General features: G+C 41.9%; 1 protein-coding gene across 8 annotated transcripts in view; it reads left to right on the forward strand.

The window, feature by feature from the left end:
* Window positions 1–18006, forward strand: part of nckap1 (NCK-associated protein 1) — a 256739-nt gene that overhangs the window by 47722 nt on the left and 191011 nt on the right. For 5 of the 8 annotated variants that reach the window (XM_038789224.1, XM_038789226.1, XM_038789228.1 and 2 more), the window contains exons 2-3: window positions 5444–5461; window positions 6253–6363. In XM_038789224.1, coding sequence (XP_038645152.1) covers window positions 5444–5461; window positions 6253–6363 — 129 coding nt within the window. The remainder of the gene's footprint in view (window positions 1–5443; window positions 5462–6252; window positions 6364–18006) is intronic. The other 3 variants (XM_038789230.1, XM_038789227.1, XM_038789231.1) reach the window with 1 other exon arrangement.

Raw genomic sequence — 18006 nt, forward strand, 5'->3', positions numbered from 1 at the left:
TTCCGGGGATAGGGTGGGGGAGTGGGCCTAGGTAGGGTTGATGCAGATTCAATGGGGTGAATGACCTCCTTCTGCACAGTAGTGATTCTATGAAATGCACTGCAACTGAATACCCCTTCCGTCTGCACAGCTTTATTCCCTAAAACTAAGTCCAAACTGCCTCCTTTCTTGAAGGATTTAATACATACTGGCTATAAAAGTTCTGGAAGCATTCTAAGAATTATGCTCCTTTTGTGCTTTCCACACTAACTTTATCCCAGTTGGGCAGCACGGTGGTGCAATGGGTTAGCACTGCGGCCTCACGGTGCTGAGGTCCAAGGTTCGATCCCGGCTCTGGGTCACTATCCGTGTGGAGTTTGCACATTCTTCCTGTGTTTGCGTGGGTTTCTTCCCCCCACAACCCAAAAATGTGCAGGCTTGATGGATTGGCCACACTAAATTGCCCCTTAATTGGAAAAAATGAATTGGGTACTCTAAATTAAAAAAAAAAAAACAACTTTATGATCTTGTTGCTTTGGCACTTCTCAGAGCCGTAGCTACATATTTCCTACCCTTCCATTTGTGTGATTGCTCATTATTGAGTTCAATCTATTTAGTGTCGTTGATGTTCCTTCTGCCATATCCCTCCTTCTCAGCTTAAGTATTTTTGAATCAATACTGTATGCACCCCTACCCTTTTTTAAAAAATTACTTTATCAGAGTTACAAAGCCAGAGCTCATTGTGGACAGGGGAAAATCCCTAATCCAGCTCCTTGCCTGCTCCAAAAACCAATTTGAATTGAATCCATATCATGGTCCCCACAAGAGAGACATACCAGATCCAGGCATTACACCTGACCTCACGCTCATCTTCACCAAAAGGCTGAGAAGCGATCCCCTTACTCTTTTTAAAAACCCTTCACCTTATCTTTTCTGTGAGCCCCCCAAACAGTATTCTTGCACTGCCATCCCTACCCGTTCTTCATTCATTTGCTTTCTTGCAGTAAAGTATATGCCATTTAATACTGCCAAACTCCCAAAGGCTGCAGGTAGGTTGAGAAGAATGAAGGTGAATAGTTTACCACAGTCGTGGAGCATGCTTTTGCAAAGCTCTTTTGGTACTACAGCAAGGGTGGAAACCTGAGTGGAGGGGTTCAAGTATGTATTTCCAGAAAGCTTTTGACAAGGTGCCACACAAAAGGTTGCTGCATTGGTTAATTAATAGAAAACAAAGAGTGGGGATTAATGGGTGTTTCTCTGGTTGGCAATCAGGAGCTAGTGGTGTCTTTCAGGATTCTGTGTTGGGCCCACAATTGTTCATAATTTACATAGATGATTTGGCGTTGGGAACCAAGGGCAATGTGTCCAAGTTTGCAGACGGCACTAAGATGAGTGATAAAGCAAAAAGCAAAAAGTGCAGAGGATACTGGAAGTCTGCAGTGGGATTTGGATAGGTTAAGTGAATGGGCTAGGATCTGGCAGATGGAATACAATGTTGACAAATGTGAGGTTATACATTTTGGTAGGAATAATAGCAAAAGGGATTATTATTTAAATGATAAAATATTAAAACACGCCTCTGTGCAGAGACACCTGGGTGTGCTCGTGCATGAGCCGCAAAAAGTTGGTTTACAGGTGATTAAGAAAGCAAATGGAATTTTGTCCTTCATTGCTAGAGGGATGGAGTTTAAGACTAGGGAGGTTATGTTGCAATTGTGTAAGTTATTAGTGAGGTCACGCCTGGAGTATTGTGTTCAGTTTTGGTTTCCTTACCTGAGAAAGGACATACTGGCGCTGGAGGGTGTGCAGAGGAGATTCACTAGGTTAATCCCAGAGCTGAAGGGGTTGGATTACGAGGAGAGGTTGAGTAGACTGGGACTGTACTCGTTAGAATTTAGAAGGGTGAGGGGGATCTTATAGAAACATTTAAAATTATGAAGGGAATAGATAGGATAGATGCGGGCAGGTTGTTTCCACTGGCGGGTGACAGCAGAACTAGGGGGCATAGCCTCAAAATAAGGGGAAGTAGGTTTAGGACTGAGTTTAGGACGAACTTCTTCACCCAAAGGGTTGTGAATCTATGGAATTCCTTGCCCAATGAAGCAGTTGAGGCTCCTTCATTAAATATTTTTAAGATAAAGATAGTTTATTGAAGAATAAAAGGATTAAGGTGTTATGGTGTTCGGGCCGGAAAGTGGAGCTGAGTCCAAAAAAGATCAGCCATTATCTCATTGAATGGCGGAGCAGGCTCGAGAGGCCAGATGACCTACTCCTGCTCCTAGTTCTTATGTTATGTAGTTCTGGAAAAGGTGGGTATGGAGGTAACAGCATGTTCAAAGGTTTTGAAGAGTAAAGAGAGGTTGGAGATGAGATGGAGTCCTAATTTGCAATGATAAGGGGATCAAGGGTTATTTTTGAGGGGAGGAATGTGGCAGATTTGAAGGGAGTTTTACCTGAAGAGAGATTCCGTTTACAATATCAGCTAAGGTTACCCGAAGATAGATTATGTTTACAATATCGGCTAAGGTGGGAGCCAAGAAGGAAAGTGGGTAGTCACTTCAGTGGAAGTGAAGTTGAGGTAGCAAGAGGTGCGTTTTGGGACAAGACTAGCTTTGAGAAGGCTTGAGGAGAGATGATGCAGAGAGAAAGATAGGAATTCAGATGGTGAGTCAGTGGTGGGGAGGCTTGGGAACAATTTGGCTGAGTGTAGCCAAGAATTGGCTGAATTCTTGGTTGGCAAGAATTCCATTAGCTGCTTGCACATGGTGAAGGAGGCAGGGATAGAGGGCTTTAAGAAGATGGTTTGCCATAGAGGGGAAAAAATAGTGAGAGCTATCTTTTGCATGCCAGGATGATCCTGGAATTGTTCGTATTTTGGAAGAGGAGAGCATGGTGCTTTTATGTTGGCCAGCCACATCTGGTAATGGACAGCTAAACCTGTTGTCTGCCCTTTGCGTTCAAGCCTACCTCTTTTGAATCTGCTCACTCCTCTCAACACTATTCGCTAAAATCCAAAGAGCAATGATTTTACTGGCGACTGGCATGAACTGTGGAGGGTTGGATATGTTTGAGCAAAACAATAACTCTCGATGAAGAGTTAAAACTGTTGTAATTTTGAAACATGTCAATGGTGAGAATTTTCCCAGCAGCAGAAATGGGAAGTAGGGTTGTGAGGGAGATGTGGGTGAAGAGCAACAGAAAGAACTGATCAGAGATGGCCTTTTCTGAGATTAGCAAAGGCCTGGAAGAGCTACACTTCTTCACTGAATCTCCTCCACTCCCGTTGAAGTCTCCCACCCTCCTCACTTTAAATGCAATTGCATTAATATCAATCTCATGATATAACTTCACCCTAAAATTACAATGCCTATAATCAGCAAAAAGAAATGTAAGTGGGAACAATTTTGCTAGTTTGGTCACAAGCTTTTCTCTCTCTTGATTTTCATGACTGTTTATACCAAGTAATATTGTCAAATCAAGTACTCTTTCCCAGACTCGAGCCATTGGTTGCCCAACATGCCAATCATCACACCTCGAGGCTTTCCAATTTGCCTCTGTTTCGAATTTTCAAAATTTCAAAATCTGTTCACCCTCCTCGTAACATGTCTGCCTGCTTATTTTTCACGTCTGTGTTGAAAATATACTTGTATTTTACAAATGTAATTCATGTATTTTTTTAAATTAAAATTGGGGACAGGATACTCTATTCGAGCAAAACTACTGTAATTTTTGACTCTTAAATCCTGATCCATTCATTTTTTTACCTACTAGACGTGACTATTTCAACACACTCCTGGCCAGCCTTCCCCATTCTATCTCTCTAAACCTGTGGTCATCCAAACTCTGCTGCTTATAGTCCTTACTGCTCATGTCCTCACTTGCACAAGGCTCCCCATCACCACTGTCCTCACTGGTTTATGTCTGCTCCTGGTTAAGCAATGCCGCCATTCAAAATTTGCATCCTTAATTTCAAATCCCTTTGTGGTCTTTTATCTCACCCTATCTCTATAATCTCCTCCAACAGTGAGATAGAGGTATTGTCACTGGACTCGTAATCCAAAGACCTAGACCCAGAGTCATTCTCTGGGGCTCCGGGTTTGAATCCCGCCATGGCAGATAGTGAAAATCTGAAGTCAAGAATGAAATCTGGTATTAAAAGCCTAAAGATGACCATGAAACCATTGATGATTGTCATTAAAAACCCATCTGGTTTACTAGGGAAGAAAATTTGTCATTCTTGCAATAATAATAATCATAATTTTATTAGTGTCACAAGTCGGCTTACATTAGCACTGCAATCAAGTTACTGTGAAAATCCCCTTGTCACCACACTACGGCGCCCATTCGGGTGAGGTTTGATTCAGAATGTCCATGTAGTGCCCATACCTGGTCTGGCCTACATATGACTCCAGATCCACAGCAATGTGGTTGACTCTTAACTGTCCTCCAGGATGGGCAATAAATGTTGTCCCAGCCAGCAATGCCCACATCCCATGGCCGAATAAAAAAAAACTATGAACGCACGATATCTGCACTCTAATTGTGGCCTCCTGGACATTGCCAATTTTAATCACCAGCATTGGTGTCTTCGGCTACAAAGGCCCTTGGCTTTGAAATTCCTGCCCTAAAGCACTCCATCTCTATAACGCTTTTCCTTCCTTTTTGGGATGCTCCTTAAAACGTATTACTTCGCCTAAGTTTTGTCATATCTCCTAAAGTTGCCTTATATGGCTGTCAAATTTGACTTTGTAAATTTTCCTGTGAAATATTATGGGGCATCTTACTACTTTAAAGACACTATATAAATACAAGTTGTTATTGACTACTTAAATTTACATTCTCAACATTTACTTATGTAAAACCTCATTTCAGGAACAACTTGATTATTAACAAATGTAAGAAATTACTGTATTGCTGTATGGAGGACATGGAGAAAGAACATAAAAAATAGATACCATAAATTCACATAATTGTTTGGATAAACTATTTTGTTTGTTTGATTATTTTACATAGTCAAATATTTCCTTAACAATACTTAAGGACATTTGGTAACTTCTATAAATCTGAAGCTGTTTGAAAAAAATTGTGCACGCTATAATCGTAAAATGATGTAAAATTCTGCAGGCTAGTTAGAGAATGTTGCTAGTTTTATTATTGCAATCCATATTAGACACGGTTCAGCATTTCAAAAGGGCTGTAAATTATTTTACTGTTTTTCCTTAACAATTTAAAATTTCTGTGTCCAGATTGTCTTCAGTTGCATGTAATGCCTTCATAATGCTATAAATTAGGTTTTTCAGACTTCAGATTCTTTGATTTTCTTGAATTTGTGTACGTTTTCTGTTTACACATTTATCATTAGGCTTTTAAAGTATTATTCCCTAAACTTTGTGCAGACGCATGTCAGATGTTGGAAACTTGTGTTTTACATGTGTTCTCTTTTTCTGTTACAATGCTTCCACAGCAAGGACAAGTTTGGAAGGTTTGCAAAACTTTTCACCTTCCCTCTGCTATCAGACCAGTCTCATCACCCATGACTTCTCTTTATAATTCACAATACGTAGGACATTGGATGAGCTAAAAAAAATCAATGAGTAGAAAGCTAGATAAAATTAACTGTTATGATTCTTGTTTTCTACCTGAAGACTGGGTTACATGCTGTATTCTGCTTTCCTCCTTGTTATCACATTTTGCTTCTAAACTCCCTTAGGAATTCCGCTAAATCCTTTTATTTTGCACCCAAACTTAAAAGGAAAAATTGTCTCATCAAAGTTCTTTCGATCTCAGATTAATTTCTGTTCTAAGAAACCTTTTTATGATTACAGAGCAAAATCTAGAGGCTTGCACTGCTTTAAAATACTGCCCCCATTAGCTTTAGGTTTGATTTTGTGCATGCAAAGTAGACATAAAGCAGTGTGACAACAGTACTCTTCATAATGTTTGAAGTTTGCAATTTGCAAGTTTTGTATAACCATTTAGTCCCTACCTTAGTACTGCTTGGATTAAAATATGCACTTTTCTTTTGAAGAGTGAACCATTTCACTCTGTTATACTGCTGTGTTCTGTAATACCTCTGTAGCACATCTCTCGTTCTCTACCTTCCATTGCATACTCCAGTTTTGATGATTCCTTGCACTTGCCTATTCATTCTGTCACCTGTTCACTGAAAGCACTATTTAAAATCCTTAGTTCACTGGTTGACAACTGGTTGTAGCTATGAATGGAAAACTCTCCAAGACATTGTAATGTCTTTCTTTTTCATCTTTGTTGCAGGCATGTGGGGATCCAAAGGCAAAACCATCATACTTAATTGACAAAAACTTGGAATCTGCTGTCAAATACATCGTCAAAAAGTTTCCAGTTGTTGATACCCGCAACAACAGTGTAAGTACTGAACAGCATATAGTTTGTCTCTTCTTTGTAAGCTTCCTGAAAATTGCTATAGCCATGAACATCAAATCAATGTATTTAAATAATTGCTTCAATTTTTATAAAGTTTTGTGCTTCAATGTATATTTAAATTTGTAGTTTAATAAAAAGATAGTATTAATGCACTTAATAGTTCATGATTGCATTGAGTAATGCTAAATACATGACTTCTGATGATGAATTGACGAAGTGCATTATACTGTGTACTGTGACTTCAGTTTCTGTACTCTGTTTAAGTTTATCATGTTTACCATTTCAGAATTCCTAATGTTCAGTTAGTTTTTGGAATGAAAACAAAGTGGTGGAAATATTCAGGCCTGGCAATATCTGTGGAGAAAGAAACAAGAGTTAACATTTCAAATTGAATATAATTTAATTTGAGCTCTGAAGAAGAGCATATTCAACTCAAACCGTTAACTCTGTTTCTTTCCCCACAGATGCTGCAGACCTGCGCTGACTATTTCCAGTATTGCAGTATTTTGCTTTTATTTTAGAAGTTTAGTTAGAAAAGATTATCCCACCCCATGCCAGACTTGAATATTTATCCTTCTCACTTGTTAATCTTGTATGGAGCTGCATTCAGAGGTTCAAATAGATCAAAGCGTTTGGTTCATATCCGTAAAACAATGTGGAATCATTTCAGGCCAAGAACTACAATTTCACCTTCAGGGCAGTGGAATGGATGGTTGTATGATGATTATTACTTCTCTTGATTGTATATTGTTCGTCAGGAATCTTATCATCTCCACCTTGTATACCGCCAGAATTTTCTCATGTTATATTCAAAAGTTAAAATGGGAAGACTTCCATTTCATAAATTGCCTTTACCAAACTCAGGACATCCCAAAGTGCTTTACAGCTGATGACGTGTAATCACTGTTGTCTTCTAGGAAAGGGGTAATTAAGTAGAAATTAATGGGTCACTTTTTGGTTGACTATAGCTAGTGGGGAACCGCATGCGCCATCATGGGTTCACCTCAGTCTGTCAATTACTGCACAATTTGCAGGACAGTTTCTGCAAGAAGAGCCAAGATGGATAGGCACATGAATAAAAGGGGCATAGAAGGATACAGGCGGTTGGTCTAGATAAGACACGTGATTGCCGCAGGCCGAAGGGCCTGTTCCTGTGCTGTACTGTTCGTTATTCTTTGTTCTAATCCAGTTCTTGAGTTAAGGCTGTGTTTAATTTATATCTTTTCATTCCTTTGTGAAAAATTTACAACAATTCAATCAACATTTATTCTTAGATATCTAATTGACAAATCCTGGGATTAGTGCCATTGACATAAAAGGTGCAGATGACGTTTATGGTGTCTTGTGGGTTAGTGACAGAGATGTTAGACAAGTACGGTTGTATTAGCTGCAGAGTTGAACTGTTTTGTCGTTGTAACGATTTATTTTGTTATTTTAAATTATATATTTAAGAGTGCCCAATTATTATTTTTCCAATTGAGGAGCAATTTAGCATTGCCAGTCCACCTACCCTGCACATCTTTTTCAGTTGTGGGGGTGGGACCCACGCAGACACAGGAAGAATGTGCAAACTCCACATGGACAGTGACCCAGCGCCGAGATCGAATCCGGGTCCTTGGCTCTGTGAGGCGGCAGTGCTAAGCACTGCGCCACTGTGCCGCCCCTCGCGATTTAATTTGTAATATCAGTTACAAATGTGAGAAAAAGCTTTATCACATAAGCTGTTCGTGTCTGGAACCCATTGCCTAGAAGTGATTGTTTTTATTCAAATAATGCGCAGGGATATGGGGAAAATGCAAACGAATGGCACTAAGTAATGATGCTTATTTGGAGAGGGAGTGGAGACATGGAAGCATAGACAAGTTACAGCACAGAAGGAGGCTATTCGGCCCATCTTGTCCATGCCAACCCAAGGACACCCAGATGCCCTTTCTAATACCATCTACCTGCACTTGATCCATAGCCCTGTAGCTTATAGCACTTCGGTGCAAATCCAGGTACTTTTTAAGATAGTTTAGGGTCTCTGCCTCCACCACCAACTTGGATAGTGAATTCCAGACTTCCACTACCCTTGTGTAAAAAAGACTTGCCTTGCACGTCTGTCCTAAACTTTTCCCCATGCACTTTAAACCTTTGTCCCCTAGTACTTGACTCTCCTAACCTAGGATAGAGCCTCTGATTATCCACTCTGTCCATGCCACTCATAATCTTGCAGACAGCACAGTAGCACAGTGGTTAGCACAATTGGTTCATCGCTCCAGGGTCCCAGGTTCAATTTCGGGCTTGGGTCACTGTGCAGAATCTGCACATTCTCTCTCTGTCTGTGTGGATTTCCTCCGGGTGCTCTGGTTTCCTCCCACATCCCACAGTCCAAAGATGTGCAGGTTACGTAGATTGGCTGTGCTAAATTGCCCTTAGTGTCCAAAAAGATTGGGTTAGGTGGGGTTACAGGGATAATAGGGTGGGGGTGTGGGGATAGGATGGAGGTGTGGGCTTAGGTAAAGTGGTCTTTCCAAGGGCTGGTGCAAACTCGATGGGCCGAAAGGCCTCCTCCTGCACTGTAAATTAAATGATTCTATGACTTCCATCAGGTTGCCTCTCAACCTCCGTCTGTTCCAGTGAGAACAGACCGTGAATTCTCCTCGTAGCTAATGCCCTCCCTACCAGGCAACATCCTAGTAAACCGCTTCTGTACCCTCTCCAAAGCATCCACATCCTTCTGGTAGCGTGGTGACCAGAATTGTACACAATATTTCAAATGAGGCTTAACTAAGGTCCTGTGCAACTGCAACATGACTTGCCAATTTTTATATCAATGCCCCGACCGATAAAGACCAGCATGCCATATGCCTTCTTGACCACCTTATCCACATACAATGCCACTTTCAATGATCAGTGGACATGCACACCCAGATCTCTCTGCCTGTTAGTACTTCCAAGATTTCTACCATTTATTGTGTAATTCATACATGCATTGGACGTTCCAAAGATCATTGCCTCACACTTGTCCAGATTAAACGCCATCTATCATTTCTCCGCCCAGACTCCAACCAGTTTATATTCTGCTGTATCCTCTGACAATCCTCTTCACTATCCGAAATTCCACCAATTTTTGTGTTGTCTGCGACCTTGCTAATCAGACCAGCTACATTTTCTTCCAAATCATTTATATACACCACAAACAACAAAGGCCCCATAACTGATCCCTGTGGAACGTGGCTAGTCACAGCCTTCCATTCAGAAAAGCACCCTTCTTCTGTCTTCTGTGCCCAAGCCTGTTCTGTATTCAACTTGCCAGCTCTCCTCTGATCCCACGTGACTTTACCTATTGTACAGGTCTACCATGAGGTACCTTGTCAACGGCTTTACTGAAGTCCATGTATACAATATCTACTGCCTTTCCCTCATCTATAGTTCTCAAGAAGGAACCCTAAGGCTTGCATGACTACACAAGGCTGCTTGTAACTGTGTTTAGGTTGCAGACCAATACATTTTAGATTCCATAACAAATGTTGAGTAGCTAATTCCTGCAGATCAAGCCTGCACCCTTTCATTAATAAAAACAAAAGTGATAGATTTTAAGCAGGTGAAATGGGGGAGGGTGGGAAAAGAAAAAAATGGGAAGACAGAAAAAAAAACGAAATGACAAAAGAGTTTGAAGTACACGGCCAAAGTGATTGGTAATGGGTCAAGTAAAGAAGCAGATGGTCCATAGAGGACGTGTAAATGGCAGAATTATGAAAAGTGTCGTTCATTACACCACAATCGAGAGAGACCAGTGTGAGGATGAAATATGCAAAGAATGGGAAGCAAATTGGGGGCAGAGATTACAGTCTGAAGTAGTTGAAATGTTGAGGGTGGAAAACTGTAAAATCCCTCTGTGAAAGATGAGGCGCTGTACGTCAAACTTCCATTTAGCTTCATTGAAACATTTTAGTAAGCAGAGGACAGAACCTTGGGGTTGAGAGCAAGGTGCAGAATTAAGAGTGCAGGTGACCAGATGCCCGGGGTCATTCTTTTTGAGGTCGGAATGAAGGTGATCTGCAAGCAGCCACCCAATCTGTGTTTGGTTTCCCCAATGCAGAGCAGACCCCAATGCAGAGCAGACCTAATTGTCAGCAGCAAATACAGTATACTAAATTGAAAGAAGTGCGTGCAAATCGCTATTGCACCTGGCAGATGTTGCTCATCTTTGCTTGGATTAAAAAGGTGTTATTTGAAACGGAGGGATTTCTGGAGATTATTGAGTGAATTGGGTATCACTGAGGGAATGGCTCCTTTGGAATGCTGAAAGAAGAGGGGAGGGGAAAATGTCTTTGGTATTAACATCATGTTAATTCTACGAATTCAGTTAACATTTTTATAAACACACAGAGTAAGCATTTTTATCAACTACAAACATAAATACCCCACACAGCTACAGTATTCTACGTATAACCACTAATAAATTCCCCCTTTAAACTGTTCCAGTTTAATAACAAGATCCCATAAACTAGAAACCTATTTTCAAAGGTGTGGCCCAGCACACACTCTTCTTTCCTTTTCAAAACAGCAGGTTTGAATTCCTTCCAGAAAGCAGTTATTTATTTTCAAGTTATCAAGTAATCTGGAAACATCTATTAAAATGCAGAGAGAGAGAGACAGGACAAGACTTCTCTGTCTGAATCCAGCAGCCAAATGTGAAAACGAAAGCAAACCTCAGCCACACAACAGCCCCAAACCAAAGCAAAAGTAAAACTCAGAGCCACAGCCCAGCTCCACCCACACAATGACATCACTGAACTCATGTGAAAAGACAAAACATTTCTTAAAGGGACACTGCCATGACAGGGAAGGAAGCTCTACAGAAGAGATGATATCACTAATGGTCCTGTAATCAATGACTTGATGTTTGGTGATGGAGATATAGTTTGCAGGAGGCAGAAAGAAGCACTGGGGAATCAACATTTGACCCTTACAAGGTAGAAGACCATTTCCAGACAAGAACCGACCCCCACTTAGCATGTTTGATGACAATGTTAGGGTTGGACCTGAGAGAACCGAGTGCTGCCAATTCAGAGGGAAACTGATTACAGTGAATGGGGAGGGATTGAAACGGCCGATGTCACGTTAGCAGTTCTCGATGAGAAGGCAAGGGGCCAGAGAGATGAGTTTAGGTTGAGGGAAAATAATGAGGACAGTTAAAAGAGTCTTTTGCATCGGAGGACAACTCCTGGCCAAAGAGTCCTTTGTGGTTGGCCTGGGTAATGGGTATTATATTGATTTAAGAAAGGTGAAGGTGAGATTACGTTTACTTTGACTTTGGGCTACATGACCTGAGGATGCCAAATAGTGAAACTGTATTTGAAATCAATCTACACAAATTGTATGAAATGAACAGTGACCAATAAGAGACCAGCTAGCCTTGCAGAAGGTGCAATGAAAAGCCATGAGACTGACCCTTAATGCAAAAATGTTGAGCCATGAGGAACGTGCAGAAATACTTGGGCTTCACTGCCTTGAAAGAAGGATGAATCAGTGAAGCGTGTACAGTCTTTAATAAAATCCAGGTTTTATCTGTCTGGACTGTTTTGATTTGTTAGTTCAAGGGGAGCAATGTTGGTGGGTCAGATTGTGGACAGTGTCTGGCACCATCATGGGGTGCAAAGAGAACTGAATGGTTGCCAGCAATTGGTGTGACACTGTTTCCAAGCAAAATGTGAGTTTCTCTGAGTGAGAGAGAAGCGGTGTGGATTCTCCCTGACCATTCTGAAGGTCAGTTGTTTTTTTAAAAGAATTTTTTTAAGTGCCCAATTCATTTTCTCCAATTAAGGCGCAATTTAGTGTGGCCAATCCACCTACCCTGCACATTTTTTGGGTTGTTGGGGCAAAACCCATGCAAACACGGGGAGAATGTGCAAACTTTACACGGACGGTGACCCAGAGCCGGGATCGAATCTGGGACCTCAGCGCCGTGAGGCAGCAGTGCTAACCACTGCACCACCGTGCTTAGTTGTTTTTTAAAAGTTGGGACAGAAATCAGTGCTAAGTGCCGGAATTCATCCTTTGCTATGACCTCCCTCTCAGTAGCTGGGAGATAAATATGAATGAGCGTTCAGCGACTGTCCTGGCTCGGTCAGCAGTCAAGATTTCAACAGGCCTTTCCTTTCTCCTCCAAATGTAAGTTTATTGAATTATTTCTGGACTGTAAGCTATTTTCTATGCTGTTCATTATGATTGTTGTCAAAACTTAATAAACAGAAAAAAGAAAATAAAGGATTGCGGCAGGACTGACCCAGGAAGGTGCACCTTCTTCCGTGCTTTAAGGATTGAAGGAGAGATTCTGTTCCAGTGTGAGAATCTGTGCCGTCTTGTGTTCATTTCCGGCGTAAACAATGCTGTTAGATTTTGATTAGATTATTTTCGAAATGTCAGTCGAGGAACTGTTGCTTATGGGGAGAGGTAGGCAGGTGATCGGTCAACGTGGAAATGTGGTGGGATGGGGATGGTATGAGTGGTGACATGGGAAGAATGCAATGTTGTGAGATGTTTGGGGCAGCACGGTAGCATAGTGGTTAGCACAATTGCTTCACAGCTCCAGGGTCCCAGGTTCGATTCCCGGCTTGGGTCACTGTCTGTGCGGAGCCCGCACGTTCTCCCCGTGTGTGTGTGGGTTTCCTCTGGGTGCTCCGGTTTCCTCCCACAGTCCAAAGATGTGCGGGTTAGGTGGATTGGCCCTGCTAAATTGCCCTGAGTGTCCACAATTGCCCTTAGAGTTGGATGGGGTTACTGGGTTGTGGGGTAGGGGTGAGAGCTTGGGTAGGGTGTTCTTTCAAAAAAAAATGGTGCAGACTCGATGGGCTGAATGGCTTCATTCTGTACTGTAAATTCTATGTTGATGGCATGAAAAGGACTGGTTCTTCCTTAACTGAAGTATTGTGCCTAATTCTGGACACTGCACTTGAGAGGGATGTGATTGCTTTAAATAAAGACAAACTGTTGGCAGAAGAGTTGACATCTAGAGGATCCTGATCCAAGGTGATTGGTTCTTTCACCAATGATGGCTTAGCAGTCTTTTTTTTAATGCAGGGAGAAGTTTGGATCAGGAATACATTGCCTGAGAATATGCTGGATGCAAATTCAAATGTGGCTTTCAAAAGGGAATTGGATGACACCTGGACAGAAACAATTTTCAGGGAACAGGTGAAGAGCAGGAGGAGCTGAGATACACTTGCAGAGAGCCAACATGGGCACAACAGGCAAATGGCATCCTTTTGTGTTGTAATCATTCTAGGATGAGATGGCATGGGGAGAATGTGATACAGATGGCATGGGCGGGAAGAGATAGTAGGTAAGGGTGGCATGGGAGGAATGGATAAGATGGTGGAGTTGGCTAAATGTGGTAAAATTTAATCTGAAAGTTGTTTGTGTGGTAAAAATGCAGTTTTACCCGATTTGAATGCAAAAGCTTTCGAAAAGCTGTTGGATGAATTAAAAGAACATTAAAATCTTTGAAAGAATCACGAGAAATCTTGTATTTAAAGAAATAAAGTAAAATTGCCATAGGCCCAGATGACCATAGGCTGCTTTCCCCTTGAGGGGGACATCTGGCTGATGTTGATTTAACCCAAGGATCACCAAACCTCAGGTGAGAAACACGCTTGCGAAGTTGGGGTCTTCATAAATGGCCTCAGCCGGTACAGGAATTGAACCCACACTGTTAACCTTGCTCTGCATCATAAACTAGTTGTTCAGCCAACTGAGCGAAATCGTACTTGCTTAAAGATGTATTGTTGCAGTAAAGGTATTAATTTGATTGCAAATGTTTAGTGGTCTCTGTTCGTTTTGTAAAGAAGTCATAATTGAGGGAATGGATATTTGTGGGTTCAAGTTTCTAATATTTCACAACTTGAGAGTCATCTGCCTGTGCAGGTGGATACCAAATGATACTGTTTGAAGAAGAGCAAGCGTTTCCCAGGTGAACACTCATCTGGCAATCCGTACCATTTTAAAGAGATGAACTGGCCATTTTTATCAGTTGTTTGTGAGACCTTGCTGTGTGAATTTGGGGATTTGGATAGGTTAAGTGAATGGCCTAGGGTCTGGCAGATGGAATACAATGTCAACAAATGTGAGGTTATCCATTTTGGTAGGAATAACAGCAAACGGGATTATTATTTAAACGATAAAATATTAAAGCATGCCGCTGTGCAGAGAGACCTGGGTGTGCTAGTGCATGAGTCACAGAAAGTTGGTTTACAGGTGCAACAGGTGATTAAGAAGGCAAATGGAATTTTGTCCTTCATTGCTGGAGGGATGGAGTTTAAGACTAGGGAGGTTATGCTGCAATTGTATAAGGTGTTACTGAGGCCACACCTGGAGTATTGTGTTCAGTTTTGGTCTCCTTACTTGAGAAAGGACGTACTGGCACTGGAGGGTGTGCAGAGGAGATTCACTAGGTTAATCCCAGAGCTGAAGGGGTTGGATTATGAGGAGAGGTTGAGTAGACTGGGACTGTACTCGTTGGAATTTAGAAGGATGAGGGGAGATCTTATAGAAACATTAAAAATTATGAAGGGAATAGATAGGATAGATGCGGGCAGGTTGTTTCCACTGGCGGGTGAAAGCAGAACTAGGAGACATAGCCTCAAAATAAGGGGAAGTAGATTTAGGACTGAGTTTAGGGGGAACTTCTTCACCCAAAGAGTTGTGAATCTATGGAATTCCTTGCCCAGTGAAGCAGTTGAGGCTCCTTCATTACATGTTTTTAAGGTAAAGATAGATAGTTTTTTGAAGAATAAAGGAATTAAGGGTTATGGTGTTCGGGCTGGAAAGTGGAGCTGAGTCCACAAAAAATCAGCCATGATCTCATTGAATGGCGGAGCAGGCTCGAGGGGCCAGATGGCCTACTCCTGCTCCTAGTTCTTATGTTCTTCTGTTATGAATGTTGCTTCCAGGGGTAGCAATTGTTGCCCATCCCTAATAACTCTCAACTGAGCTATCGTCTTGATTCACTGCAGTCCAAATGTAGGTTCAGCCACAGTGTTTCTCAGAAGAGAATTCCTGGTCTTTGACCCGCAACAATCAATAATCCAAAACATACGGGCCATGAACACCATATAATTACTAACAAAGCCAAATGGGAATGAGAAATTTCTTTAATCCAAAAGGTTAGAATGAACTTATTACCACAGGAAGTGGTGGAGGAAAATAGCTTGCATGTTTTCAAAAGGAATAGAAAAATATGCAGAAAGGCTTTGAGGTGCCTATTATTGGAGGAGACTTGTATGAACACCAATATGGGCCAAATAACCTGTTGCTATATTAGGGGGTAATTTAGCATGGCCAATCCACCTAACCTGCACAACTTTGGACTGTTGGAAGAAACCAGAGCACCCGGAGGAAACCCACGCAGACTCAGGGCGAATGTGCAGACTCCACAAAGGCAGTGACCCAAGGCCGTAATCGAACCCAGGTCCCTGGTGCTGTGAGGCATCAGTGCTAATCACTGTGCCACCATACTTGTATTCGGATATATATTACATTGGGTGAAGCAGAGTGTTGGTGGTTAATATACTGAGGAAGACTGCACAAATAAATCAATAGGGGGCACTCAATATCACAAGGAGTGGGTGATGCAGTTAAGGGGACGCGAAACAATCAGAGGGGAATCTATGGACGACAAAGGCCAAAATTGGATATGAGACCATTTATTGTAATGCAGAACAAGACCAGCATCACAGGTTCAATTCCTGTGACACATTGTACCCTGCCTCAGAACAGAGGCTGACTTCATGCAAGATTTCACAAGGACAGACAGAGGCTGCTGAAGGGCAATCGTTTTCATACAGCTGGGGGCATTGTCAGCTTGGTAGCTGGAGATATTGTCTGCACAGTGGTGAAGAGCAATTGTTAGCTCAGTGAAGCTGAAGAGGCTGTCCATTAGCTCCGTGGAGCTGGGACTTCTAGAAAAGTCTGTAGTAAGCCATGGTGTCTGCTCAGTGCAGCTAGATATCCAGGATTTGGTGGGTGATTAGAAGCTGGGGTGCTGCTTGGCCAACCCAGTGAGTTGCAGTCTTGGGTGAAAAGATTGAACAGAGGGGGATGTTGGAGAATTCCAGTTTAGTCTTGTTGCACTCAGCGGAGGGTGTTAAGTAAGAGGCTGTCTGGAGCTACTTTCAAACAGAAATCAGTGGCCAGATTTCCAAAGGAGGGAAGCTGAGGTATCTCGTGATATAGGCAACGCTTGAAGGATTTTGCCGAATTTCAGTGATCACTGGTATCCGGAATGGCTGCTGAGAATTTGAGGCTCTGTTTTGGTTGTATCAGCTATTTGGTAGTAACCACAGTTTGCCTGTTCATGTTTACCTTGTGTTAATTCTGGGTGCTGGAGTATAAATTGGATTATATTGCCTGTTGGTTTCGTTGACTTGTGTGCAATAAAATGTCATGTTTGTTTAAAAACCGTGGAATTCAGTGGTTTTATTCTGAATAAGCAACTGGAATTTTAGATTTTATCTACTTCACTGCAAGGTTATTATAACAAGGGAGATGAAAATACAGCGTTATGCTGATAGTTTAAGGAAAGACTGGAGACCGCTCGCGAACAGAGGCATCGACTGGTTGAGCCAAATAGTAGATCAGGTGATCAAAAGGTAGGTCAGAGATAGATTTTGCCGAGTGTCTAAATGTCGGAAAGATAGTTTTAGGAAAGGAATTCCGGAACTTGTGGCCAAGGCATCTGAAGACATGGCCACCAATAATGGAGCAATTAAATTTAGGGATGTCCAACAGACCAGAATTAGATGAGTGCAAATATCCCAGGGTTGTCGGACTGGAAGCGATTCCAGAGATCAAGAGGGGTGCGCCATAGAGGATTGGGGGGCGGGGGGGGAAGAGATTTCAAAATCAAGACTTTGCTTAGACGTTCTGTAGGTCAGCAAGCTCATGGGTGATGAGGAATTGTGAATATGGATGAAGGCAGCAAAGTTTTGGATAACCTGAACTTTATGGAGGGTAAAACGTGGTGATTGGCCAGGAATGTGTTGGAATAGTCAAGTCTGGAGGTAACATAGGCATGGATGACCATTTCTGCAGCTGTTGACCTGAGACAAGGTTGAAGTAGACATGGTTGAAGCAGGGCAATGTTACAGAAGTCGAAATTGACTACCTTTGTGATGATGTGGTCGGAAGCTTAACCTGGGTTCAGATCTAACATGCAAATTGCGAATGCTTTGGCTTATCCTCAATTCGTAAGGAGGGAAGGAGTCTATGAGTACAGGTAACAGAGTTTGTAGAGGCCAAGGATAATTGCTTCAGTCTTCCCAATGTTTAAATGTAATTTTTTGCTCCTTCAGTACTAGCTGTTGGACAAAAAGTCTGATAATTAAGCAACAAAGGAGGAGTTGAGAGAGTTGGTGATGAGGTAGAGCTGAGTCTCATCAACATCCGTGTACACACCAAAACTGTACTTTTGAATTATGTCACTTGTGTGGCAGTTTGTAGATGAGAAATAGGAAAAGCGGAGCACAGATCGTTGGAAATGCTGGAGCTAATTGTGCGGGAGTGGAGAAATAAACTATTGCAGGTGATGAGAATTGAACCAGGTGACAGACTGGATGACAGTGGCGAGATATTGGATGAGGA

This window comes from Scyliorhinus canicula, chromosome 2 (assembly GCF_902713615.1).
Source record: "Scyliorhinus canicula chromosome 2, sScyCan1.1, whole genome shotgun sequence".
Classification (NCBI taxonomy): domain Eukaryota; kingdom Metazoa; phylum Chordata; class Chondrichthyes; order Carcharhiniformes; family Scyliorhinidae; genus Scyliorhinus; species Scyliorhinus canicula.